Source organism: Phasianus colchicus, chromosome 4, assembly GCF_987193195.1.
Source record: "Phasianus colchicus chromosome 4, bPhaCol1.hap1.1, whole genome shotgun sequence".
NCBI classification, from domain to species: Eukaryota; Metazoa; Chordata; class Aves; order Galliformes; family Phasianidae; genus Phasianus; species Phasianus colchicus.
In genome coordinates, this window is record NC_143439.1 from 34,702,105 (window position 1) to 34,729,001 (window position 26,897).

The window sequence follows — 26,897 nt, forward strand, 5'->3', positions numbered from 1 at the left end:
GGGAATGGCTCACTGAACAGAATCTTCTCCAGAAATATTCTCACCATCCCAGGTTCCTATTTTTTCCATACTTTTCCACTTCCACCCAGACATCGCTGACTGTAGCCAAGGCCTTCTCAAACATTTTGCATATTCAGGAACAGTCCAGATGTGAACACTGACTGAATTTCCACAGCCATGAGCCACAAGTGACATTCTGCCTTACAGGTTGCTTCTAACCTTGCATAGTGTCCCTGGGAGGATCATGAGCCTCTTACAAAACTTAGCACTGAGTTCAGAACGACTGCAGATAATTGTGACTTTTAGCCAAAAGCTTGAGCTGCATTTGAATTCATAACTTACAGACAAATGACTTCATACTGCATTACCAATCCCCCCAGGCAATCCGGTCCCCCATTTGGCATTCTTCTGTTGGAGCACTCTGCTCTGTGGCTCTCACACAACTGTTGTGCTCATGGTTTTGGAACTAAACAGAACTTCTACTTCTTCTGTGATTACTTCTAACTTTCTGTTGCTAGCTAATACACCTTCTAATATTTGCAGACACCATTATTTTGTTTGCTTTAACTAGTTAACTCTGTGACAGTCCTGTAGATGCACGGTAATGCTTTCAGAAAGTAGCAAGGAAAACTCAGATTTATGAGCATCTTTTTCAGTTGCAATAAAAAACAAGCTCATTTCAGAAGATGCTTACTTTTACAGAAACACACACTGAACTTCTTTGGATATCTGGTCATGCTCTCTCTTACACTCCCCTCCAAAATCCTAGAGCTATGTAGTTGCAATTACTGATTTGGGACAGTCAGGCCTGTTTTTATCTAACAGCTATATAGTCCTTTCCACGTGATGAAAATAGGAAAATGCCTATTACTGTTTCTCAGGGAAGAATACTATGCAATGCTCATTAATAAAAACATTAAAGAAATCCATCTAACTTTTAGCACCTTTAGTAATACAAACATATCTGCTCAATAATTACAATTTAACCTTCTTTGAGGCAGAACTAGGGAGGCATCTTCATCCCCTTTTCTCCTTTTCTTTTTGAAGACAGAGGATTATTTTATTGCTGCTCACCACAGGCACTCTGAGCTCCACAGAGACAGCAGACAGGACACCTCCAAAGCCAAAACCTTAAAATCCTTTTCCTTGAGCAGGAAGACGGCTGTTTCTCAAAAAAAAAAAAAAAAAAAGGCCTGCGGCAAAACTTGGAGCAGTACCTACTGTATGCAGGAGAGGGCAGTGAGATACACATGCACACAGTTAGCAATTAAATAGCGTAGTTGGACACTTCCTTTGAGTGCATGACTGTCCTGGAGACTCAAGGTCACATAACTAAGCCAATGGAAATCTCGCTGGCATACTGCAACCTCACAGTCAGGACTCAAATGTGCCAATCTGGTGTATAGAAGGTACCGGATACACAGGCGGGAAAAAATTGATTCTGCTTGGAAACAAAGATCTGCATCAATTTGTCATTTTAAGAGCTGACAATTCTAATTTTGATTTCAATACGCACCCAGAAACAGACATTAAAAGCTGGGAAAAGGAAGGAGGTTTTCAAAATATCAGAGGCTGCAATTCGCAATGTATTTTGTCAATAGATTAAGTAGGACCTACGCATCTGAACACCAGTAAGAATCTGCATCTCAAGGATGCTTTAATAGCAAGATAGTGAGACTAGAAAACCTGAAAGGATTTGCTCCCCAAGCCCCATTTACTAAAGTTTCAAGAATACCTTCCAGTTTTGGAAAGCATTCCAACTTTTCTCCTACAGTTCAAGTAATTTTCAAAGATTTGATTTGGTTGATTTTTTTCTCTCTCCTTTTTATATAGATCACAGAAAGAAAGCTTCAGAACAAAAAAATAATAGTTCTTAATATAAAGAAACAAAAAAGCATGATTGAAAATGTGTTACTCTACACACAGAAAGTAACAAAACCAAGACAGTGTTACTTATGCATTTCTGATGTGTCTAATGCCAGTACCATCAAGGTATGCTTAAGGTGAATCTTAATGTAAATTAAGGACATCTGCAGAAATATTCACTTAACTATAAAGTTTGTATTCAGCCAGCCTGTAGGAGAACCCTCACAAGCACACTGAGAATCCCAGTACTTCCCACAAACAACCTGAAGGGTAAAGCTTCACAAAGGACTGAGGCAGGAAAACCCACCATGTAGAAGTGGCTCATTCTAGAACATATGCAAACCTTGAAACAAAACTTCTGTACAAGTTAAAAACTATCCAAAAAGAGCATTACTCAAAACAGAAGCAATGAAGAGCAGCAAGCAGGGCATGGACAGGGGCGACTGTCCTGAAGGGCAACCTCCTCCCAGAGTAGGACAACGCTTATACAGGGCAAATCACATGAACTTTCAGCAGTAGAAACCAATGCTCTCTGGACAGCAATTGGGTAGGAAACAGAGAAAGACATGGAACAAGGCCAGGCTAGGCAGGTCAACACAGAACATAACAGGAGTAATTTGAAGGGCAGCAACTGGTAGTACCCACATCTAACAGAGGTGGTACTGTTTTGTGCACACTGTTTCCAGAATGGCAATGCTACTGAGTAATATGGTGCTGAGCACGGTAGGAATCATAGAATCACTCGATTGGAAAAGACCTTAAATATCATCGAGTCCAGTATCGTCTGGGTATACCAGCTCCTACTATCAAGAGCATCCAACTCTGAAATGAGCAGCCCCATAGCTTGCTCCATTCCCTCAGGGATGTTCAGTACTGTTTCCCTGGTCCAACTCAATCTCATATAGCTCAACAAACTACCCCACAGAAACACATCATGCACCAACAAAGGTCCCATAGTAGTTTCTAGGGGAAATGTCCATCTGCTAAAGGCCTGGGAGGGAAAGAATGCTACTCAAGCTGTTTTTTAGAGTAAAGGGTGATCTGTGGATGGGGCATATGTTTGCAAACAGGTGCAAAGTGCCTGCACATCACCCTCTGGCATAATAAAAGCTAACACAACAGACATGTTATCAGCATGAGCTGACAAACAGGCAAAGCATCTGGCACCTCCACCAGCAGCATCTGGGAGAGGCAACCAGGGGGCTGAATGCCAACTACTCCATATTGCTGATACTGGCCTGTACAACTGTGTACAACCCATATTCACATGAGATGTACATGGATACAAAGCATACCATAAAACAAAGTGAATATTTAGCTAATGTAAACAGCCTAGTTGGTTTGGGGTTTTTTTTGTTATTTTTCTTTTAAAAGAGACGATGAAAGAGCAACTCAAGTACGCAAAGAGGACACAAAGATTTTTTACTTTCAGTAACTAAACCACAGTAACTAGAGCTGTACCAACACTACCTCTTAGTGGTCACATAAATCTGCTTCCAAGAAAGGGAACAAGAAGGAAAAACAAGTCACGGGTGAAAACATTAGTGAGTTTTGGGCTGGGGGGGGGGGGTGGGGGGGTGAGGGAGAGGAGAATCTGGTATCCTACCCTGGAATAATCTTGAAAACAGTGTTTCAGATAGGTTGTTTGAAGAGATGAACATGAACAGGTACAGCTCAAACTACACTGTACCAAATGCACACACTTTCCAGAAGTCCTGCTACCATAATTCCCCCAGGTCTTGAAAATTCACATTTGATATGTTTAAAAGACAAGAACCTGTTGGAAAATTTCAAATACATACAGTTTCAAAACAAATTAAACAATCTTCGTATTCCTTTTTAGCCAAGCTGCAGAAGGGGCAAATGGGAAATGGTACATGTATCAATTTACAGTTTATCTGGACACCTAAAAACTAACAAAGCATATCTTCAGCATCCCTGCACTTAATTTCTGTAACCTGTAAAGGATTGCCAGTGAGCTAGATGATTAGATTCTATCTAGAAAGATGTAGACTCTGAAGACAACAGAAGCATGTGTGAACTGTCTACAGGGCTGAGAAACACCTCTCTTTTTCCAGCTGGGTCATTAATTATTTGTGCAAATCATGCAAAGGCACCCCCTCCAGAGCCTACAGTTAACAAAAAGCTCATAAGAATACAGGATAAAAGAAAACACAGGCTATTCTAGGAAGATTCCTGAGAATCTTACAACCAGAGGAATCAAAAAGGGAAACAGTGAGAATCCAAGTAAAATCTTCACAAACATAGTCATAAAAGTGTTGGAAAATGGAGCAAAAATAAAGCCTGCAGCCACTCCTCCACCTCACCAAGACAATCTAGAGAAGTTGAATGGTACCATGCAACATTGTCCAGCCTCAATAAGCTTAGCATTCATCCAATTTAATGTAGAAAATAAGTTTATTGCTGGCTGAATCTAATGTGATGTCCAAATGTCTTCTACCTATCATTTAACTACAATCTGGTGTGTTAAATTTCCCTCTGACTCTACCTCATGCCTGTAAATCTTCCAGCCAGTCATTAACTGCTTGGTTAAGGACTGGCACCTCATATATTGTCACTTAATTATGTTATGCTACATTGGGCTTCCTGGGAGGCACTCATTTAGCACAAAAACACCTCTAAAGAAAGCCATGTAGACAAACCGCCCAAGCCAGAAACGATGAAGAGTGCTGTTGACAGGAGAATAGAAATGACAACTAAAACAGCCTTTGGAACGGAAGGAGGAACTGTAGCGATGGGGAAAAAGAAATCAAGCACGGACATTTGAATCATCAGATAAACAGCAGCTGACAGGACATTTTAGACCTGGAAGGAGGGGGGCAGAAGAGGAGGAGGAGAAGTGCACTAAAGTGGAAATAGAAAATTACCCTCCTGAACGAATGAGATGTGTTTGGAATGAGTCACATGGGAAGGCGAGAGCAAACATCAGCAAACTGAGAAACTGACTGCACAGTACCTTGCTCCTGAACCTGGCCTTCAGAAACAAAAGACGGCTGAATAAACAATAAAAAAAAAACAGCCCATTCTTGGCTCCTACCTTAGCGATGTTGAAATGAAAATGCATTTTGTACACAGTTCTACGAGCCCAAAGAAGGCATCACTACCACTGGAAAAGGGCATCCACCATCTCCTTCTGACCCTAAGGGAGGGAGAGAGACAGGGGTTAAGAGATGCTTCCATCTTCTCTACTATGAAAGGAAAAATAACCCTTCTGCTGTTCAACACACTGTCTTCAAAACCTATTTGAAAAAAAAAAAAAATTGAGAACAGCAAACTTGAGAAGAAAATGTAATTCAAGGATATAAAACAGTATGAACTGTGCCACATAGCAAGAACATACACACGCACACAAACGTGTTCCTCAGTTAATGGACTTGCTAAAATCTTTAAAATACACTGCCCCATGGATACAGGTCTTTGAAATCTACAGGAAGACAGGTCTGGATCTTATGCTACTCCAAATTGGAGAAGGATTTGGAGTATCTGAGATTACAAATGGATACAAAGCTTTTATTCTCCTCTCCAGCTAATGCTATTTCTCCTCTCCTTTGTAGACATCAGCATTTCTCTCAGTCCCAGTGACATTTATCTGGCTGGCAATCGTTACTGCTCAAAGCACCATCTGCAGTGTTTGGCAGTTTTACACTCTTATCTAGTGTAATGCAGCTACATCAAACCACTGGACGTGTTTTGTGGTGTTACGTGGAAACTGTCAATGTGGGCCAATATTCACACAGCCTCTCCCCCCCCTCAAAAACATAATATATTTTATTTGACATGATCAAATTTAAGGTGCTCAGGATCTACATTGGAATTTATGTTCAAAACCTAAGTTAAACGCACACACATACCCAAAGCAATTGAAAAGTTTTTCATTTTTTCCCCATTTTTCATCAAGAAAAATGTGAAGAACTCCACTCTCCTGACAGAGCACAAAAATGTGGTGGGGACCAATAATTCTTTTTTCATCTCCCAGAGATGTCTCAGGAAAAGCATTCTATAGAATCCATGGATGGTAAGGGATTAGAGATGCTACTTGTCTATAAAGACCAAATCATTTACTATCAGATCACACTATATCAGTAGACTTCCCTGTAGCGAAGATGTTTGCCTTCAAGTTCCGGCTGGTGCAGCTAAAGCAGACACTGTTAGACACGCAATTGCCCTATGGGCTACTTAAACAATTATCACTAACTGCTCTTAAAGGATATCTAAATCAAGAACCAGTAATGGTATTTACTCCTCCAGGATGGATAAAACAAGTGAATGGAAATATATCCTCTTCCTTTTCTTATCTTCACATCACTTTGCCAGCAAAGGTCAACCACATGCTCACAAACAACCAGCTCACAGAACGTGCATTACCGAAACCTTAGTCACCAGTTCCAGTAGCGTGCAAGTATAAATAGCAGCAGTGCAGCAAGCCTGTATAAGAGCTAGTCAGGAAATTATACTACCATTTCCCAACCCACACAGAAGCATTTTAGGAAAATGAACAATTTTCAATTTAATTGGAATTTCCATTTTACATACCAAGTTAAATTTTGTTTGGGTAAGTTTCAACATTTCTGAAGACTACCTAGAAATTCAATGCAAGTGGAAAAGTTTTCCTTTAAGTATTTCATTTAATCAGAAAGTTTATTTCCCCAATTCCACACACTTCTGATCAAATTAACCAGCCAAGCAGGAAAAGTCCCTTTCAGTGTACAAGACTTCTAACTTCTTACTCAGTTATTACTCATTCAGTTCATGCTGTACTGCATACATCCAAAATCAGAAATTTAAATGGGCTTTTCTTTCTAGTATTATTTGCAAAGGTTGAAATCAATTTGTAAAACTCTGAAGTTGTGCAAATATGTTTTGAAACATTCGTTGTAAATGTCATTAGACAATGCTCATATCAACACTTTGGACAGCTTTTCACAGTACTAACAGTGCACAAAATCTGAGAAAATTAGTATCTCAGTGCAAAATTAAAGGCAGAGTACAAGGCTTCAAATAAATTACGGCAGCATAAATCTGTATTGTTTTCAGGTCACGAGGACACACTTTTGAGATGTATTTTCATTATGGGGAAAGTGAAAAGAATCCCCACAGAAGTCTGCATGTGCGTTTCCAACCCTCTGGAGAGTCCCACCTTTACCAAAAGTTGCAGTAAGGTAGATTCTGAACAAAAAGGGGAAAATGAAAAGATAACTGGAAATAAAAAGAGTAGACATACTACACAGGAGCTGAACTAACCTAAATTTTCATCTCAAATTCGACTAGCTTCCTCAGATCTCAAAAGTTTTCCACGTGGCTTGATTGTTATTGAATGTGTACTCATACTGTACTGGGAATACATGCATAGCACGTAGATATTGCCAGTCAGATTTTCTATCTATGAGAAGATGTTATTTCTGTGCTCCTTTAGGGGTCATAAATACTCATTAGTATTTCTCTAGTAACTATCAAAGATAATGCTTAATTGAAATCTACAGGTTTTAGTTACTGTAAGGTGTAAGTCACCTGATCTCCACAGTTCAATTTTGATCTACATTTTGCTAGCAACCGCTAAAATCCTCCCTCAAAACTATCAAACTGAAAAAGGGAACAAGAGAATACAAATCAGAGCAAGAAACTAGGCAGACAGATGCCATCTCTTCCTCATTCTGCAGCCCATGCTCACAGAGCCACACACTTTTCATAAATTAATATCTAAACCACCCAAGCTGCAGTCAAGACCATTAGAGGTAGGCTTAATGTTTTGGCCCAGCAACTCCATAACAAGATGAAATCATTAAACCTTATGTTTCTTGGGCTGGGACTTACTGTCAGTAAGCGGCCACATTCCACTGCAATTAATGGAGTCCCACCACTGATTATTTGGTCTACCAGAACAAGTTTCTTCATCTTTCTTCCCAAGGTGGCTTTTTTAAATTCTCTCTGCCCCTTTTAGAGAGAGGGCTTGGCTTAAAAGAGATGAACAAGACAAAAAAAATACAAGGGGGGGGGGGGAGGTGGACAAGATCTCCAGTCTCCACACTAAAAAGTAACCTACCTAGGAATTAAGAAAATAACAACGCAATACGGCTCCTCTACAAGTCCTCTATACAAGTCCAGTTCCTGGAAGACTAAGACAGCAGCTTGAGGAGCCACAATCTAATCTGCTCTTAACCACTTTTATCAGAGATATTGCATGTCAAGTATATGGGTTTCCCCCACCAGATAACCTGCACACCACCCAGTGGCCACATAAATAGCAGCCACCTCCTTGTTGTAAAACATCTTTTTTTATTAAATTCACTCTGGTCATCCTAACAAGGATGGAAGGAACAGAATTTATTTTCCTTGCTTTCTTCTGAGCAGTAAAAACTGTCAATATTTTCACTCTGAAAATTATTGAAGTCTTCTTTATGTATAGACTATTTTAAAAGCCATGGTTAGGCTATCCATGATGTACTTTACACCCTTTAATGGTATTCAACAGGAAGCTGCATGTTCCTATATGACATCACATCCTATTAATTCATATTGGAAAAGATGTACATGTGTTTTATGCATAACATAATCCAAGTAATCCCTTAAAAGATTGCACCATATTTCAGAATAGTCCTGTATCACTGAGTCCTTGGAAGTTGAAGATGCATATTATCCCTAAATGTGGTTCAGTCTAAATCTCCTTGTCTCAGATCCCATGCTCAGAATTATAGATTTACTTCAAAAACAGTTCCTCTATCTTAAGTCTTATTCAAGCACACCAAGGGAATAGCACATCTAATGCTGCCATTCAAGAAACCTCATGCTTTATCCCAGTAAACTTGGTCTGAGAATCTAGGAATGAAAGGGAAATGGAGTGAGCCTTTAACCTTTGAAGATATGCAAGACAACACTTCCTATAATAAGAAATCTGCAACCCTAAGTGAGCCTTTGACTGAAGCAATATTTGACCGTGTATTCTGTAGTAACAAGAAATTTACACACTTCAGAAGACTATTAAATCCTGTCTTTCACATAGTCAAAAGAGAAAAATATTTTAATTTAAACATAAAGCAAGGTTTGGTTTATTGGGTTTATTGTATTTACCAGCTCAGCACATCAAACTTTGTGTGGAAAAAAACTGAGGGGAAAAAAAAAAAAACAGAAAAAAAACCATGAACACTCAGGAATATTTTAGCATAATAACAGTGTAATTAGATTGTGATCTCCCAGAAATCAAGTTGATATTTAGGCAGATTTTGGGGGGTTTATATGCAGTGTTCTCAGGATAAGTATGCTAACCACAGTTTTGAGTCTATGTTTGGAGAGCCTTTCAGTTTTTCTCATCAAAGTAAGAATAACCATAATCTTGTACCAATATTCCTACTCATTCACAGATAAAGATTGCTTTTCTTTCTAAGCAAAATAAATCTTATGTTAAGTAGAATGTATGAAAGTATCATCATGCTAAAGCAGAAATGCCTGTAGTCAGGTTTGAAATGAACACCTGTGGGTGATCAAGTGTGGACAAACTTCATAGCCTGGAGTCTATATTCTCACATTTCCTACACAAAGCAAAAGTGAAACAAAAAATGTACTTTTCACTCAGCATCATGATCTTACAAGGCTGGATCAATCCCAAGGTTCTCTCAGCCTTTGCATCAAGAAGTACCTGAAATGATGAACCATCATGGATCAGGAAGCCATTCTACCAGAACAAAGTAGCTGAAAAATCTTGTATAAGCAGATATTTCTGCTCTCTTCCTTTAGTTCTTCCTTTATATAAAGTGTCATATTTTGCCTTCTGATCCATGACTCCAAGCCTGGGAGCTGGAAGGAACTACAGAATATACACTCACACCCCTCCTGGCAGAATACAGTCTAGACCAGAAAAATCTTCAAATATCTGACACCATGGCCATTTTTCTGCACTGAAGTTATGAAGTTATAAAGTTATAAAGTCCCATTCCAAAGCACTCTCTGGAATCCATAAATTACCATCAGGCTTCCTTGCCTCTTTAAGTGAGCAGGCCAAGGCATTTTGGCTCAAGTCCTCCCCAAAAAGCGTCATGTCTAAGACAGGCATCCAACAATTGAACATTTCATCCCAAAACATGAGACATCTGGCAGAGTTATAACGCACAATATCACAAGAGAAAACCCTAGAGGTTATCATCCTCACCTGTAACACCTACTAAGAAAAGTGACTTTGAACAAACATCCTCTTGACATGCTGCGAGATTTTCCACATCCTCATGGGGAGGTACTCTGATTGCATCCAGTACTCATATCCCAGCAGGCTGCCAGCACGCAGTATTCTGCATAACATCCCCTACTACAAGATGTATGCTAAAGCCACAGCTGAGGGAAACAGCCTCAGTCTTTGCCTCCATTTTCAAACCACTGACTATTGGCTTGAATTTTCCTAGTAGAGTAATTTAAATGCTGGTTAGCAACTGGAAGATATTACCCAAAGAGGATGTGGAATCTCCATCAATGTAGCCTCCTCAGAACAGGTCAAACGTCAGTCAGAGAATTTGCTATAGCTAAGTTTGCTTTGGGAAAGGAGCAACCCAGGGTATTTGCTGGAGATTAAAGCTTCCAGCGAAGATTGCTTTAAGTCCAGGATATGCAACAAAAAGCAGAGAAAAGTGTTCTTGCATTAACTTTATTGAAATAGAGCTTCTTGACTGTCCATACCAAAATCAAACCAAGCTGAACTTCTCCAGTTTAAAGCTCTGCTTCACAGCCAAAAAGAAAAATAAGTCTATCATGCATGAACAAATTCTGAATGATTTGAACTGGTTTGCAGGTTTATAATGAAATCAGGCACCTCTGTGCAAAAAGAAAGAATAGTTTAAAGTTTCACAGAAATAAAGGCTTTACTTCTGACTTTAATTTTATTTTTGAAGAAAGGTCTTTGGAGATTTTTGGTTCTTTTTACTACCTCATGACAAGCAAGCCCCCTCAACTTGCCTTGAGCCAGTTGTCCTTTCTACAGTTTACATGACTGATAAGTCTACAGAAAAATCTTCAAATACAGCAAGCTTGAAAGAGAATTTTGAAGAATAACATTTTTATACGGAAAAATCATCAAATCATAGAAAAGATTTTTTCATCCTGTTGTCCTCCAGGGCCTGTACTTTGAGCATTCATTCCAAAAGCAACATTGGCTCTGTTTGCAATCCATCTCTCCAGTGAACATTTTTAAATTTGAAGAAGTGGCAGGGGGAAAACAGAGAGGCCAGAAGACAAGAATGTGAACATACTTAAAACAGGGATCCTATAGCAATGGGACAGTTCAGTTGTGTGCATGTATTTAAAAATTTAAAGGAAGTCTCACTTACAAGGCAAAACCACTAGTGGTGTGAATTATGCGGCTCCAACTTCCTCCAGTTTGGCACGGTGGTAAGAGCTCTGCGGAAGGCAGCCACTGTGGTTTGACTCTCTCACTGATAATAGCAGACCCTCCCTCCACCCCCTGAAAACTCAACACTAAAAATAAGAAGGAAGCAAAAGGAGAGCCATTTCCTTGCCAACACCAGTAGCTGGGAGGCCTGGAATTATGCCATTAGATACCCTGCTATTTATTGCCCATTTCCACCCCATAGGAAGCTTGAGGAAGTAGTTGCCAAAAGAAAAAAAGAAAAGAGAAAAATAAACCTTCCTGTTTGGCTTAACATTTGACAGGACAAAGTCAGATAATTCCAGCTCTACATTTTGCACGTTCTTGCCACAGTTGTTTTCCTCCAGAGGCTCCTTCTAAAAACAAACATGGACTTTTATACAATCAAGGCTTTCAGAGCAAACACAGGAAGTATCTTCTCCAGTCTCCTACGCATACTTTTCTCTACTTTGCCTGCTGCTTCACTCTCTCTTCACTAGGCGCCTTCATTCTGGCCAGCACAAAACCAGAAGAGTTACAATATATATACTCATTTATTCAGTTTCTTCCAGAAATTACTGTTTCATCAATACAAAAAGCTTTTAAGTTGGCCATAATTTTAGTAAATTCTCTCAAATTAGGAGTGTAGCTGGGGGGAAATAAGTATGGAAAGACAGCCATTCCTTAAGATTCGTGGAATATGCTATCACCTCTTCGTTCAACTCAATGACAATTCAATTTAGTCTTCTATCTGCCCAAAGGTGGTCATATTTACTAGGCGAGAATGTCTTTCTTAAGTTGTTCCACTTATATATTATTGAGTACCAAGACAGACTATCACCTGGTCAATCTAAACTAGTAATTGAGTGTTTCCAGAGCCTGCTCTATTGAGGAGTTATAATTAACAATCTGTTACAGGAATGACAGTTAAATAAAACAAGATTTTCTGAGGCAATTTTTTGGTGAGGGGAACATCAACATGCGTAATTTTGAAGTTACCTAATTTTTTTCTCCTGAATTCTTCATCCAAAAAAACTTATATTAGGAACTTAAATCCAAGTACATAAATAATTTCCAGGAAATCAAAATTCCACTCAACTAATATATTTAATGAATAAATAAACCATTTGCTAATAAAAAGGAGGGGGATCCACCCCAGCTGTTCTCGCTGAGTCACCCTGGAGACAAGCAGAGCTGATCAAATCCCAACTGCCCCAGAGTCTACAAATATGCAACAGTACCAGAGAAACTGAGAGATCGCATGTAGAGGGAACACATGGAAATGCATCACTGGGGCAGTGTGGGAAGTTTGTTTCTTATGTTTCTTGTCCTGCTAAGGGTTTTTATGATTTAAACAACAGATTCTTCTGCAGCAAGACAAAAAAAAAAAATGGAGAGAACTTTTTCCTCCTCCACACCCCCTTAGGAAAAGAGGCATCCACACAGAACAGCCAAAAGCCCAGTACTCATAGCTTGCAACAGCTAAGGAACAGGAACCTGAGAATCAAGACCTCATGTTTGGCACACACATCTCCTGCATTCCCAGGAAAAGCTTTACCCTCCGGGGTATTGGCTATTTTGAGCTCTCTGGTCTGGCTTTGTACAGGAACTCAGTGCCAGATTACAGAAATTTTTCCTTGCAAAAGTTTCACCCAAAGTGACAAGTTTCCATCAAAAGTTCTGATGAAAAAAAAAAGTTCTCTTGGACAATTCCTAGCTAGCTGTAGTTGTCGTGTTAAATCATGGCCATAGATATACAACACTTTGTTCTACACATGCTGACTAGATTCTGGTAAAACTACTGAGCCCTGATTCCCTCTCCACCCCTCCGGTGGGACATGTAAAATCTTGCATGCTCTGGGTCCTATATTGACTCCTGATCAAAAACACAGTACTTTTTGTGTGTTGAATTAAACTTCACCTATTTGTTGGTAGAAAGGCATCCAGGCCCAAGTCTCCGTACCCTTCCCTTTTGTATTCATCTAGTCCTACCAAGCTATTCTCCCTGTCAGGTCATCTCAGATGTCCTCTCTGAATGGGAAAGCAAAGATTTTTCAAGCCTAGGAGATTTTCTATTACTTGCAAAGGGTTACAAGCAATTACAGATTCTTCACTTAATCCCTGCTGTTTCAGTAGAGCAGTATCATCTTCTAAATAAGGAGAGACTGTTGAAAACTGCAATGAATCTTCCTCCAGTGCAGTGCACACCATCACTGAAACTTCTGTGAGTTCAAAATTTTCCTATCGCAATTTCCAGCTTTAACTGAATTTCTGCCTGCACAGAAATTAAGTCATTGTCTCTTGACAGCTTTCAATACAAAGTGAAAATGACACCTTTCCTTTATGAGTACTAAAGATAAGAAGGCAGTTTAGGTCTCCACGTTTCAGTATGTTAGGAAGATGTTTTCATGCTCTTTACATAAGTTGCAGCCTTGCCATCCACAGTCCCATTATTTCCTTCTTTTAAAGGACAGCAGCAAGGACCTAACAAAGTTATCTCCACTTACGTGTCATCGTTAATAGAAACTCCGGATCCATCTTAAATCTGAGCTGAAACATGTAACAGTGGTCATCTTGGCACTAAGAAATGACAAAGATTGTTGCTTTCTACATGGCAATAGACAAAGAACACCAAAGGCTGGCTTGAATTATCTCATTATCTGATGTTTTAGGCCAAGTGCAAGTATGTGGACAAGTTCCCCAGGAGCAGATGATGTGCAGTACTCTTCCACAGCAATACATGTGCATGCCCATGGCACTTGAAGCTTTTGATCAATCAAGACTTACAGTTGATCTGACTGAGAGATAGTCAAATGAAATGAAAACCCCTAGTCCCCAAGCAGATTTCTTCCTACCCAAGTATTACAAGTAGAATGACTCATTTTGAAGTACACTTCCAAACAATCAACATACACTTGAAAAATAGCCTATCTAGGATGGAAATAGAGCCATTCAAGTGTGTTGTATAGGCAACACTGCTAAATTTGTGCAGTTCTCTCTTTAAATCACCAAGACTTTTGACACTAAAGTTGCAATCCAAATTCAAAGAAATTAATGTCAGCAAAAAAAAAAGGGGGTTACTACCACATGCATCTCACAGATGTGCATGGAGATTACAAGAACATTACCATGACTCTCAGTTTCTGTGCATTCAAACAGAATAAGGCAAAAAAAATTTCCACCCTCCAACCTCTTTTCCCTATACCACTGAAACAACAATTGCTCTCCCATCTTATCCTCCCCAGCTGAGTGCACTGCACATTTACAGTGTTTGTACTCGCTCTGCTTAGAATTCAATTTCCTCTGGTGATCTGCATGCAGGCAAATATTGCCAATGGCACTAATGTATATTTGTTCTTCTTGAATTGCATACAGAAATATTGTTGCTATGTGGCAAGCACAAAACAATCCAGAAATCACCTGACATCCTCCATCAAACATTTAGGAGTCATCAAACTTAATTTCCCCTTTGTGCAATAAAACACCAAGAGGAAGCTTTAATAGATTGTATTATGTAACGGTTCTATAAAAATAGCAGGCCAGCACTGGAGCACTTCCTTCCTGGGGCCCAATAACCTATGCTGAAAGGATACACACCGGTTTCCTTGGCAACCCTGAGAGATGACACTGGGGGAAAAGCAGCAACAAAAGGACCATTTTTTGCTCAGTGAAATAAGGTCTGGCTTCAAGCTTGCGATACAGTGAATACAGAGTGCCTGACAGAGAGAGAACCGGTTAGTAATTCTGCTCAGGTCCCAGTGACCTTGCAAGGCTGTTAACGCTTTTCAGTCCTTCTTGCTGGGCCTATTAGGAACAAACAAACAAAAAAAACTCACACACTTTAAAAAAAAGAAAGAAAGAAACTGAAAAACCCATGTCAGAATGTATTAGTTTCTTTTTTCTTTTTTTTCCAATTTAAATAAGGAAGTTGAGGAAGGACTGTTAGAGATTCATCAGTCCTGCTAGCACTTCCAGAAGACATTCTCTTTCTTCCCTCCACTTGCATAGATGGCAGGATTTTCACATTTGTCTCAAAAGAGCCCTTTCTGTTTCCAGCCTTGCCATGCTTAGTGCTCCATTGTCCAGCAGACAGCTGCTCCCAAGGCAGGGCCTTTGCACAAACCCAGAAAACAAACTCCCTCTGCGAGAATCCAGGATGATCTGACACTATGCTGCAGGCACGACCCAGTGGGCCAGAACACCTCACAAAACAGTTGCCTCTCTCGCCTTATTCAGCCCCCACGCTCCCACAGGGAGCCACATAGAAAAGGACAAAATGTTTTTTTGTTTCAGCCCAACCAAAAGGGCTGGTTGGGCTCCTTGTGGCATAACTACACAAGCTTATTCTTGTCACCTTCATCTTTCCCTGGCCAATTTTTAACCCTTCCTTGCTGCATCAGCTCCAGCAGAGGTAGTTGTCACACCAGAAAGGCTTCTCCCAGCTCTCAGAAACTTGTGGCACGTTTGGGTATTACACAGTGCAAAATAGCAGTGGTAGTGAGCAAACATTTCTGTGGAAAAAAAAAAAATTCTCTAAAATCTGGAAAGCAGATGTCTCCTAAGGATAATTTTCACTTTTTATGACAAACTCCCTTCCTCCTTGTCAGTCAACAACAAGGGAGGAAACGCGCTTGAGCAGGAAATGCAGTGGTACATAACCCCCCCGCTGAGCAACTGCACCATCTTGAAGTGATCCTCCACTCCTCACGCACAGGAGGGAAATATCACACGTGCTGCAGAAGAGTAAAGTAAGCACTGGGAGATGAGGTGATTTATCCACAATGCCTCGTTACTCCACAGCAGCAGAAAGGAATGGAATCCAAAGCCTGACAAACCGCTACCTCTCAGCAGGATATGTAGCATGGATGTACCTCACAGATTGGACTCAGACTTCCACCCCCAACCCACCTCACTCACAACACACCAATGCTTTAACATAGACCACAATGATAAAAGGCATTAATAATAGATACAAAGTAAATCAAAGTCCTTTCAGTCTCTAATCCACAGCACTATGAGATTATAACAGAAAAGAGTTACTTCAAAAAAAATTAATAAAAAATTTTAAGATTTCCATAGCATTTTTAAAAGTTTTTGTTTGGTTGGGTTTTTTGTTTGTTTTTGGTTTTTGATTTTTGTTTTTTTTTTTAACTAGAAGTGATTAAATCCTCTCTGGAAACCTCTTTATTTTTTGGATGCATTTACAGCAAATGTTTCAGTGGTTTTTTCCTCTCCTTTCACAGAGCTATATAGAGAAGGGACATTTCAGACAGGAGCTGATCACTTTGCAGAAACAAATGCAGCAAAAGATCTTTCTATAAAGGACCACAGTCCTCTTTGAACATATGCTGATGCTATGTCAAACATTTTAGCATACAGCAGCATCAATACAGAAAAGAATCCCTTAAATTATGTGGTTAAATATCAGGATAACAGCAAAATCTAGGCTACAGATTTTCATACAACATAGGAAAACAAGTTCCTAGCCACCTATGATTGCAGAAATCTTATGGCATTTTTAAAAGAAGCACTAGGTTGAGAAGCCCAGTTTCCTGGCTGAAACTGCATTTCTGGTCATTACAGTTCACTTGTTTAAAGCACGTCTTCAGTCTTCAACTGCATATTTGGATATTCCTTTTCATTTCCTTCTGGAATTGAAAAGGAGTTTGCTGTGGTTGTATTTCAGTGAGGGATTAAGTCACCCCTATGTGTTACCTACTTTCACAGGATCATTCACATTCCTCTAGACCTGTTCACACTGGGCGAAATTCTCTCCTATGCTGAAGGCCAGCACACAGCCAAAGCATTGCGTAAGTATTTAAGGGATTAAACAGGATTTGAAGGGGTGCGTAGGCACTGCAGCTGGATAAATTTCCTTCAAGATGATTTAATTCTGACACACTGACCCTTTGAAATACATACATCAGACCTTTATGTAGCACTCAGCTTAGTCAGAAACTAGTGAGAAACAAACATTTCCACCACCTTCAAGGAAGTTACACTCATATGCAACCCATTCCTTTGCACAAATCCTGCCCGGCATGGCACTGGGAACAGGGCATCAGGGCACTGGCACAATGCATTGCAGCTGCCAGCCTTGAGGTTCAGCTTGAATACAACTCTCAATGGGAAGATCGCAAAGGACCACAAGGACAGAGAAGTTCAACCCCATTAGCTCCAGCTGTCCACGTAAGCAGGACTGTTCCATCCCAGTCTAACATGGGATGGAACAACTGAATTGCACTGCAGCAGCAAGGGAATCTGGCCCAGAGACTAAAGAATTGAGAACAAAGCAATAGCAGAGGTGCTACAGCAGCACGGTATGTGTGTTCACACTTCCTGCAAGTGCAGAGGTAACCTGGGTAACCACTTACCTGCTTACCAGCTCCTGCTCCTTCCTGAGCTCACTGCTTGGGAGCTGTAACCAAGCAGCCAACTTGCTGGCTTTGCTGCAGGCTTCATTAACTCAGACAGAAAGACCTCCATCTACCAGAAATGCCTCGCTCATTCCTTATCATACAGCACTTCTCATTTTCCCTGCCACCAACCATGCCCGCTCTTGTTCTCAATAGGGCACCACTCAGATACAACTTTTTTTTTTTTTTACGGCCTAAGTATCTAGTTACTATGTTAATTAAGTACCTGGATATGTCAGGATTTCAAAAGGCAATGATCTCACTGGTCATTTTCATTTCCAAGCCACAGCAAACAGCACAGGAAGAATTAAACCAGCTATAAATGCCTCAAAAATGTAATCCTCACATAAGCCAGGCTGTTCACTGGGTAAGTTCAGAGTCCAATGCTGTTTGAATTTTAAGGGCAAAAGCAAAGAAAATATCTGCTTCAAAACTTTGGAACTACAGGTACATTCTCAGTAAAATATTTAACCCTACAAAACCACCTCCAGCCTCTGCAACACAACACAGATACAGGGAATGCACAACAGCACTGAAGCAAACTGTGAGAGAGTTAAGTAGATATTTGAAAGGATGCCAGCCTGTGTTAATGCTGTCAGTTAGCATGCTGCATTTGCAGTCACTAAGAACTGCATGCTACCCTAGATATACATTCTTAGAAATAGACTGTTAACAATTAACTAGGACATGGGGGCCACAATGTCAGCTTATTTGCACCTATAGAAACCTGTACAAGTTCCTCGGCTTTAGGTTGCATCTACCCAGCAAGTAGGAAGAATAGATTCAGTGTATATGGACTTGGCACCCTGTGGGAAATGGTACAAGCAGCTTCCCACAAGACCTGGGCAGCTAGGAGCTGAGCCCAGATTGCAGCAGCTAAGCTAATACCAGCCCTGGAAACATGGATGGGATTTAAGGATAAATATTTTCTATTCTCAAGTTAGTCATTTTTCCAACCATTTTAGCATTTCACCTTTCAAATCATACAAGACAGCACAGGAGCCCAAAGGGTAACTGAAGTACTTGATATTTTTAAGTGAGAGTAAGCTTTAAAACAAAGCACATCAGTAGCAGATCCTTCAAATTTGCTTCTTGGTCTTTCTACACTAAGGTCTCAGCTGTTTAAAGGAGATGCTCATATTTTAATATTTTCTGTTTCAGGGAAAGAGGCCATGCACAAGGCCGTAAGAACAGTCATTCTGCCTCAGAACAGAGTACTGATGCTAACCTCCCGTCCCTTGATAGTAGCAGAGAGCAGATACCTAAGACAAAGTAGAACTAGGTGAGCAAATGGATACCTCCCTGGCAGTTTCCCAGCAGCCAGTCTTTTGAGGATAAATACTTAGATACTTCCTGTGCCAGACTTCTTTTATCTATTTAGTCACCCTCAATTAATTTCCCTTTCATGAACCTGTTCAGTTGACCCTTGTACCCATAAAGCACACTATCTGGTTGCTTTAAGTAGATAGACAGGTATCCATGGTATGCGAGTCAGCAGCATTTTACAGCTACCGAAGGAAGAAAGCTACAAACCACTAGCTTTTGCAAAACTGCAAGCTGAACATCTCATAATTTCACCACCAGCATCTCCACACCATGCAGACTATATAGTAGAAACAAAAAGTAACAAAAGAGCTTCATGAGATAGGCAAAATCTGCATATCCAGTGCTGCAAGTTCACGAGATATGGCAGGTGGGAGCCTGAAAACAAGTCAGGAATGAAGTTTTATAACCGGATATTTGAACTCAGCCTCTGAACAATCTTAATGGAAGCAGAAGTTTGCAGGTGCATCTCTATCAAAGGTAGTATATAGGCCACAATGGCGAGATTCATCAGAGGATAACAAAGAGATTATTTTCTTATTTCTAAATCCACAAAGGAGAAAACATTCACCGAAACCATTAGATAACAGTCTTTCTATATCTTTCCATTAAATGAAGACAGAAAAAAAGAGGTAGCACAGAAACACTTCAGACACACCACTGTGATTTTTGAAACCAAACCCCCAAAAAATGATGCATTAATTTTTGCTTTGATTCTGGTAGATTTCTCTCCTGGCACTACTGGAAAATTCCCCCATAATCCTACTTCCTGTTACACAGGTAAGGACTGCAGCACTTAAGTCCTACTTAAGCATCATAAATAGCCTCAAAGTGGGATTGAAGAGATGCAAAGAAACTATGCAGACCTCTTGCACAAGATGGACTTTGACAGTCTGTGCTAATAATGGAACCTGGTCAGCACCTGCTCAGTGGGTCATCTCCTGTTCCTGCAAACAGTAGCTGAATAAAATACCACGGGAAAGCCTCTAGAGGGGAAGGTAATATTCATATACATGATATCTAGATATCACTCAAGCCCGTCATCCTGCAAAGAAAAATTTCTACCTCTGCTTCACGGATTCAAAATGAAGGTGTGAAGAAGTTGAAGACACAGAAAACTCCTTTGGAAAAAGCTGACAAGGCCGCGGGATGGAAACCCACACTTTTGACCACTGAAATACAAAGGAATTCTTGAATACCTCTATCTTTTCCACTCTGCAATGATATGTCTTATTGTAAGGCAGAAATGGCTAATCTGGGCTTCAGAACAACTGACATACCAGAGAAAAAATATAAGACATTCTCCTAAAACACATGCACATAAAGAATTAACTTAGACAAATCAGCTCACATCTTCAGTATGTCACGAAAACAGGCAGAGAAGTCACCTGCTGCCTTCAAAAGGAGAGGGGAAGGTCACAATCTCACTCATGACTGTACCAGCACACACATTTCATTCTTGGTGGGGGTGTTCATGCTATCTCTGATTTACTCTTCCCAGAGACCAGCAGAAAGAATTCTGAGCGATCCAGCCAAGCACCATAAGGATTCCTACAGCATGTAATCCAGTAATATCAACCCTAACCATGCCACTCAGAGGCACAGTCAAGCCTTCACCATGCAGATCCACTGCTTATAGATTCATACTCCCTCTCATACTCTCACATTCACCCAGGGAACAGCTGTGATCCATATATGATCCTCATGTAAATTTGCCCACCTTTCATTTGAATCCATTATACATGCCGAGGTCTTGAACAGTTACACAGCTGAGTCTACAGAAGTCTTCTAAAGCAGTTAGAGACAACAGTAATTTAAGGATTGGAAATACCCAATATTCAATATTAATTTTTGCTCTACTAAACAAGATAAAATAATTGCATTTGAAATAAGGAAATAAAACCAATTAACCAAAGAACGTTGTTTTTCAAATTGCTCTCTTCATTTTCAGACTTTGCTTTTTCACACATTCGTTGTATTTGGTCTGGAGAAGGAAGAACAAGAATACAGGAACACTGTTCAGGGGGCAGTGTTGGCAGTAGGTGGACAGACTAGACTATCTTAGAGATCTTTAACAATCATAATGATTCTATGAAAAGTAATTCCCAGAGTTGCTTTCTCTCTCTCCTTCTCTAAATCAAATAAAAACAGAAGAGAGATTCTGCCATAAAATGAGAAAAATAATATAAGACGACATCCCATGTGTCAAGCACTGAGAACTGAGACTTCCTAAAAAAAGAAAAGAAAAAAAGCTCCTGAATTTAAGTTATAGCTTCAGAAATTCGAGGCTGCTCTGCCATTAGTTGCTATTTCCTTCAGACATTCTCTGGATGGAACTCCATTCTGTTTTTAGACATGACTCTTTTTGCATGTGTGCAGTTAAGCAACCAGCACATCAAGGCAAACATTTGAGATAAAGCTTTGTGTGCAAGCCACAACTGTTGTTGTGTAAACAAAGCCAATGCTAAAAAAAACAATCATGCTTCAAGGTATATAACAACTGACTTTTTTGATGAGAAGAAAGAAGCACTTAGCCCTTCATTGTAGCCTCTCACTTGGATAGATACCTAGCAAGAAATCCCACTGTTGTCTGAAGCACTGATTAAGGCCAAAGGCAGAGAGCAGACTAGATGAGATAAGCCATTAGTCTGACCTAGCAAATCATATCCTTTGTTCACCATGTTTCCTGGGGATTTGAAACAGCTCTTCCCATTCTCTTTAAAACCAGCTAAATAGAGAGTGATGGCTTTAGAGCTTTTCAAGTGACAAGAACAGGAGGAAAGGCCAGCCTATAGTAATAGGCTTTAACAAGGGTGGTATCAGCTGACATAGGAACCCTTATATTGGCTTATTGAGCAGATTCCTCCCACACAAAATAACAATGGTTTCCTCCTTCACATGCTACTCCAGCAAAGCTTTAGTACTTCCTATAGCCACGTTCCTAATTAGGGAAAAAAAAAAAAAAAACGTAACTGCATGCTGAAAAGGCAAAGCTACAAAAAGGGAAAGGCTAGTGGAAAAATCTAGCTAATCCTCTCATGAGTCTTACCTGATATCAAGTGTCTGGCCAGTATCTAATACCATACAACAATTTTCAAATCAATAAGAAAAAAAGGCAATCATAATATTGCAAATGAAAAATACTTTGTGCAATTAAAACAATAAAGAGCTGGTTCCAAGCACAACATTCCTCTCCCTTGCATCTGTTCTTACTGATGCTATACCATCAAAACAAAGTAGTGCTACACTAGCACTCCGAATGGTGATAACACAACCAAGTTTCAACACACTAAGAAAAAAAAACGTTTTCACTTTTTCTTCCAGACGCTCCCACACTCAACATCTAAGATGAACAAAAAACCCACAATAAGGTTTGTGGTTAGAGCAAAAGTAAACCCATTATCAAATTTCTCTGAGACTGTCCTGGAAGTTTACATTGTGAGAGTAAAGTCAATTTGTACATTTATGATTATGCATATCACACACCTCTGAAAGTAAATATGATTAGCCTGATTTGGGACTATCTGGGACAGAAGGAGTTCACCACCTATTGGAGGAAATTTATTTCACATGTTAAGTATTGTAAATGGACTCTACATTCTGCCAGCTCGCTCACACAATTCTTGCTCATCAAAATAGCAAGAGTTGTTACTCTGGTACATTCAAGTTCAATGCTTATATAAATAAATGTTGTAACCTCAAATACAGCAATATTGAAAAAAAAAAAAAGGTACAATATTCCATGACTCTCCAGCGTTGGATAATGAATTCTCTCTCTAGTGCTTCTCACAGTTCCCCTGTGCAATTCAACAGGTTTATCAAAGATTTCTAATCATCTTTTCATAACCATATAAAAACAAAGAAAGTATTTTAAAAACTACAGCTGGAATAGTGTAATCTGGAGTTATAAATGGATTTTGGACAAAATACTTAAGAGGCACAGTTACAGCACAGTAAAAAAAAAACTGCTTAACAGTGTGTGCACCGAAACCATTGCAGAACAACAATGAAAATAACTCAGCTCTAGATAAAAGTTGCATGCTTTAGGGGACTCTGCGGTTTGTCTTTTCTTCCTTCTAAGATTCAGAAGACTCCTCAGTGTAACAGAAGCTTCTCATCTTAGGAACACCTACAGATCAGTTGAGAAGACAAATACATAAACTACAGAACTTCAGACTGTACAATGGTTTCTACTAGAACATACACACAGAAGGTCTCAGGATTTTCAAAGCAACTGGATTTGAATCTCATCAGCAAATAGCTAGAATGTTCCTAATAAAATAAAAAACCTGCTCATTTTCAGAGTTTGTCCAGGAACAGGTTTGAATGAAATTAGTGAAGGAAAACAATGTCTCATGCTGCTAACTTGCCTGCTTTCAAACATCATAAGCCAAGGAGAATCCTAGTAATTATTCCAGGAGATAGGTAGCTTCCCCAAGCACAATTGTTGGTTTAAACTAAATTGCTGCACACTCCAGTTTTGCTCAACTTCAGGATTCAAATAAACTAAAAACCTCAGAATAATTCTGAGGTCAAAACCATTCAAAGGAAAATGGCTAATTCCACATAGTTTTGATTCTGAATCATATGGTAAAGCCAGTTTTTAGGGAAAAGTGTTTACCCAAAACTGGATAAACAAAATCTGTTAGGAGCTCACCCACAACTACATTTTTAGAGAGTTCATTCTTGGCACAGATAGGGATGACTTCCATTAGCATGAATGGAATACTCACTAGGACTAACTTTGGTCACCAGCATCTGCAAACATAGAGCAGAGGATCTGCTTCCCCACAGCTAACTCAAGTTTTACATCTTTGCAAATTCACTCTTTTTGATGAGGTATACAGTGGCAAAACAGCAGACGATCAGGATGTGGGCTAGTTTGTTTTCAGAGAGATTCAGTACGCAACAGACATTGCCATGTTTAAGCAATAAAGAACACTGCTTCTGTCCATCATAGGGACTTGTCTGGAATTATAAAGACATATGGTATTTTTAGAGGCTGAAACAAACATACTGACTCACACTCACCACTGCCAATTGAGAATAAGGCACATTTACTGATGCAACCAATGTTCCACTTCAATCCACTTTCCAATCAAACCTCAATGTTTTATTTTAGCTGCAAAAAGGCTTGCAGCCACACGATAATTCTCTCAACTGAGAAGTGTACTGTGAGACTTAAAAAATCTATGATATTCTTTCCCTTTTAAGAGTCAACCTTTCCGAGCAGTATTCAGCATTCCACTGAGTTCATATTTTCATTTAATAAAAGCACCATAAGTAGTGAGAACAGCAGCTGCTTCTTTGGTTTTTACACATCCAAAAATCAGGAGATTTGGGGTAATATCTCCAATTCTGTCACCAAGTGTAGCTTCAGACAAATTACTGAATGCTTTACGGTCTCATTTTACTGTTCCCAATTTGTAGATAAGGATTTCTCTTCGTACATCAGTAGCATCCTCACCCTCTTCTCCACAAGCTCCAGTTTTCTCTTATATGAGAGTAAGAGACAGTCACAGCAGACAGGCATACATTTGCATACCTACCCCCCTCCAGCAAGAGTCTGAAATTTAAATGTGTAGGTGGGTTGGGATTTTTGTCTTTGGTCTTTGTCTGGAATTTGTCATAAGGAAGATGAGGAACTTATTCCAATAATCACTTGCTTTGTGTTTAAGAGGTATTTTTAAGCAAGAATCTTTTCAAGAAGTTACCTAAACTGGGGTCTTCAGTCTCCCCTAAAATATTTAGGACACCAAGCAAAACGTAGCTGATTGAATGACACGCTGTTTTTCTCCTAGATGACAGCAAACAAAAAGCACAGAAAAAAAATTATGCAGTAGTGAATCATATGCATATTTTGACTGGTGGAAGCTCTGCCAGAGAATGGAAAGAAAGATTAATTTAGTTGGTTTATCCCTTCCCTCAACTTCCACACAGACTAAAACAGTGCTTTCTTACAAAGCCTGCCCACATCCTGGCTGCCCTCCAGGGAGGCACTGGTGTATGCAGGCTGTGTATCAGACCGCACTTTGTCCTCGCCAGGATGTGGTCTGCCTTTGTAACAAGGCCTATGCAAATGGCAGCCCATGAGCCCTTGCAGCCGACTGCAGCACTGGTTCCTTCACTAGACATAAATGAACTGTAACTACCTCAAAGCAGAACAAACAATATAAGAAAAGAAGGGAAAACATCCAGATTTAACCAGATTAACGATAATGGCTCTCCTGAGGAAAGACTCCCTGAAGAGGAGAATTCAGGGAATTATTAGCAGCCATTAAGCAAGTTGCTAGTTTGTGATGTGCCATGCAGTAAAAAATACAAGTCTAAGACTTCCCTTGTGAAAGTATTTGGGACAGAAGACAGACTAGTCAGAGTGCAAACTGCCATCTTAAGTGTTTCATATTTGTTTTGCATTCCCAGCATCCTACTACAAATAAAAGTTACAGTGCAACAACAACAAAAATCTGCATAGGGTTTAGCTACAGATGCACAGTTGAACCACCAAAATGGCCACCATTCCTCTGTTGCACAAATACTCTCAGCTCATCTTGAAATCTTATTTCTATCCCTTTACTTGACTTGGCTTACCTTTAGAAAAACTTTTTTTTTTTAATAAGCACAAACTAATCGTAACATGTGCATTAGAAGGGAGAAGAATAATGAACAAGCAATGAATAGCACAGAATTTGTAGCATTTTTCTTCAGGCTTTATCTTATCCCGCCATCAAACTATTAATGTTTGATCTTGAGAGAAAGATCAAAATCATTACAGCTATGAGCAGTTTTCAGGCTGCAGGACTCCCATTTCTGAAAGTTAAGATATTGGAGTAATGGAAATCTGAAGTACTGATACTTTACTGAAAGAATGGATACTGCCAGCAGCTCATAACTCATCAGAACATACGGATCATGACAACTGTATTCAAATCCAGGTAACAGAGTCAAAAATCCCATGAAAGCAATAAAGCAGAGTAGTCTCCCTCATGACTAATAGTGGATATCCATCTCTATTCACATATGGATTCACCCAGACAAGTTTTTTAGTCACTGTCCCTTGGAGGTTTTCAAGAAAAGTTTTGGCACTGAGGGACATGGTTAGTGAGCATGGTGTGGATGGGTTGGCAGTTGGACTAAATGATCTTAGTGATCTTTTCCAACCTTATTGATGCTATGATCCTAGGATTCTATGGATTCCATTCCCTTGACCAGAAAAAAGTTTCAGGGAACCATCAGATCCACATATACTATATATATACACTAAATATATACACGTAGTGTATAGACATATAATGGTATACTTGGAACATATTAAAGGACAGTTGTGATCAAGCCTGGTTGACTGACATGAAAAGGACACTCCTCTCAAAAAAAAAAGTCCATCAAGTGTTAAAGGTCACAGCCCCCTTGCTTTCTTCACAAGTCTCAGGCTCAGGACAACTAATGAAGAAAATACAAAGGGGAAAGCAAAAAAGTTGAGTTTCCTCAGCCCACTGCTAGCTAGCTGACAGGCAAATTACAGCTGAGAGTCAGGGCAAGAGCACATATAGCAAAGGCTGACATTAGTCCAGGATGCTCTGATTCAATGTGTTAGAACCTACTGTAATGACTTCTAACCAAATCTTTTTCTTATTGATCTCAGATATAGTCAACAGCGGGTTTATATAATATACCAGAACACCCTTACAAAAAAAAAATTAACTTTAGAGTTTATAAATCTTTCTTACTTGCTAGCAAATCACCTGTGACTTTGTAGACTATGTCCATAAAGATTTCAGTTTGACATTAACACTTTTCTGTGTTGTAGCACAATCGCCAGCAACTTCATGCTCTATTTCAGCTGTTTTCTCTTCCCAGAGCACAACTCTTCCCCCTCAGCCAGTTACCTTCCGCTCCTAATGGAGATAGGGTTAAATTTACAAAGTGTT

The 26,897-nt window shown here is 39.6% G+C and overlaps 1 protein-coding gene across 9 annotated transcripts in view; it reads right to left on the bottom strand.

Moving 5' to 3' along the window:
- The window catches only part of LOC149918176 (uncharacterized), a 281,148-nt gene that overhangs the window by 210,110 nt on the left and 44,141 nt on the right, over positions 1 to 26,897 (bottom strand). For 8 of the 9 annotated variants that reach the window (XR_016466050.1, XR_016466051.1, XM_090139156.1 and 5 more), the window contains exon 3: positions 4,925 to 5,026. Coding sequence is in view for 7 of the 9 variants with exons in the window: in XM_090139156.1 (XP_089995282.1) it covers positions 4,925 to 5,026 (102 nt within the window). In the remaining 2 variants the exon portion in view is untranslated. Of the gene's footprint in view, positions 1 to 1,072; positions 1,163 to 4,924; positions 5,027 to 26,897 lie in introns of those variants that run through there. The other variant, XM_090139160.1, reaches the window with a different exon arrangement.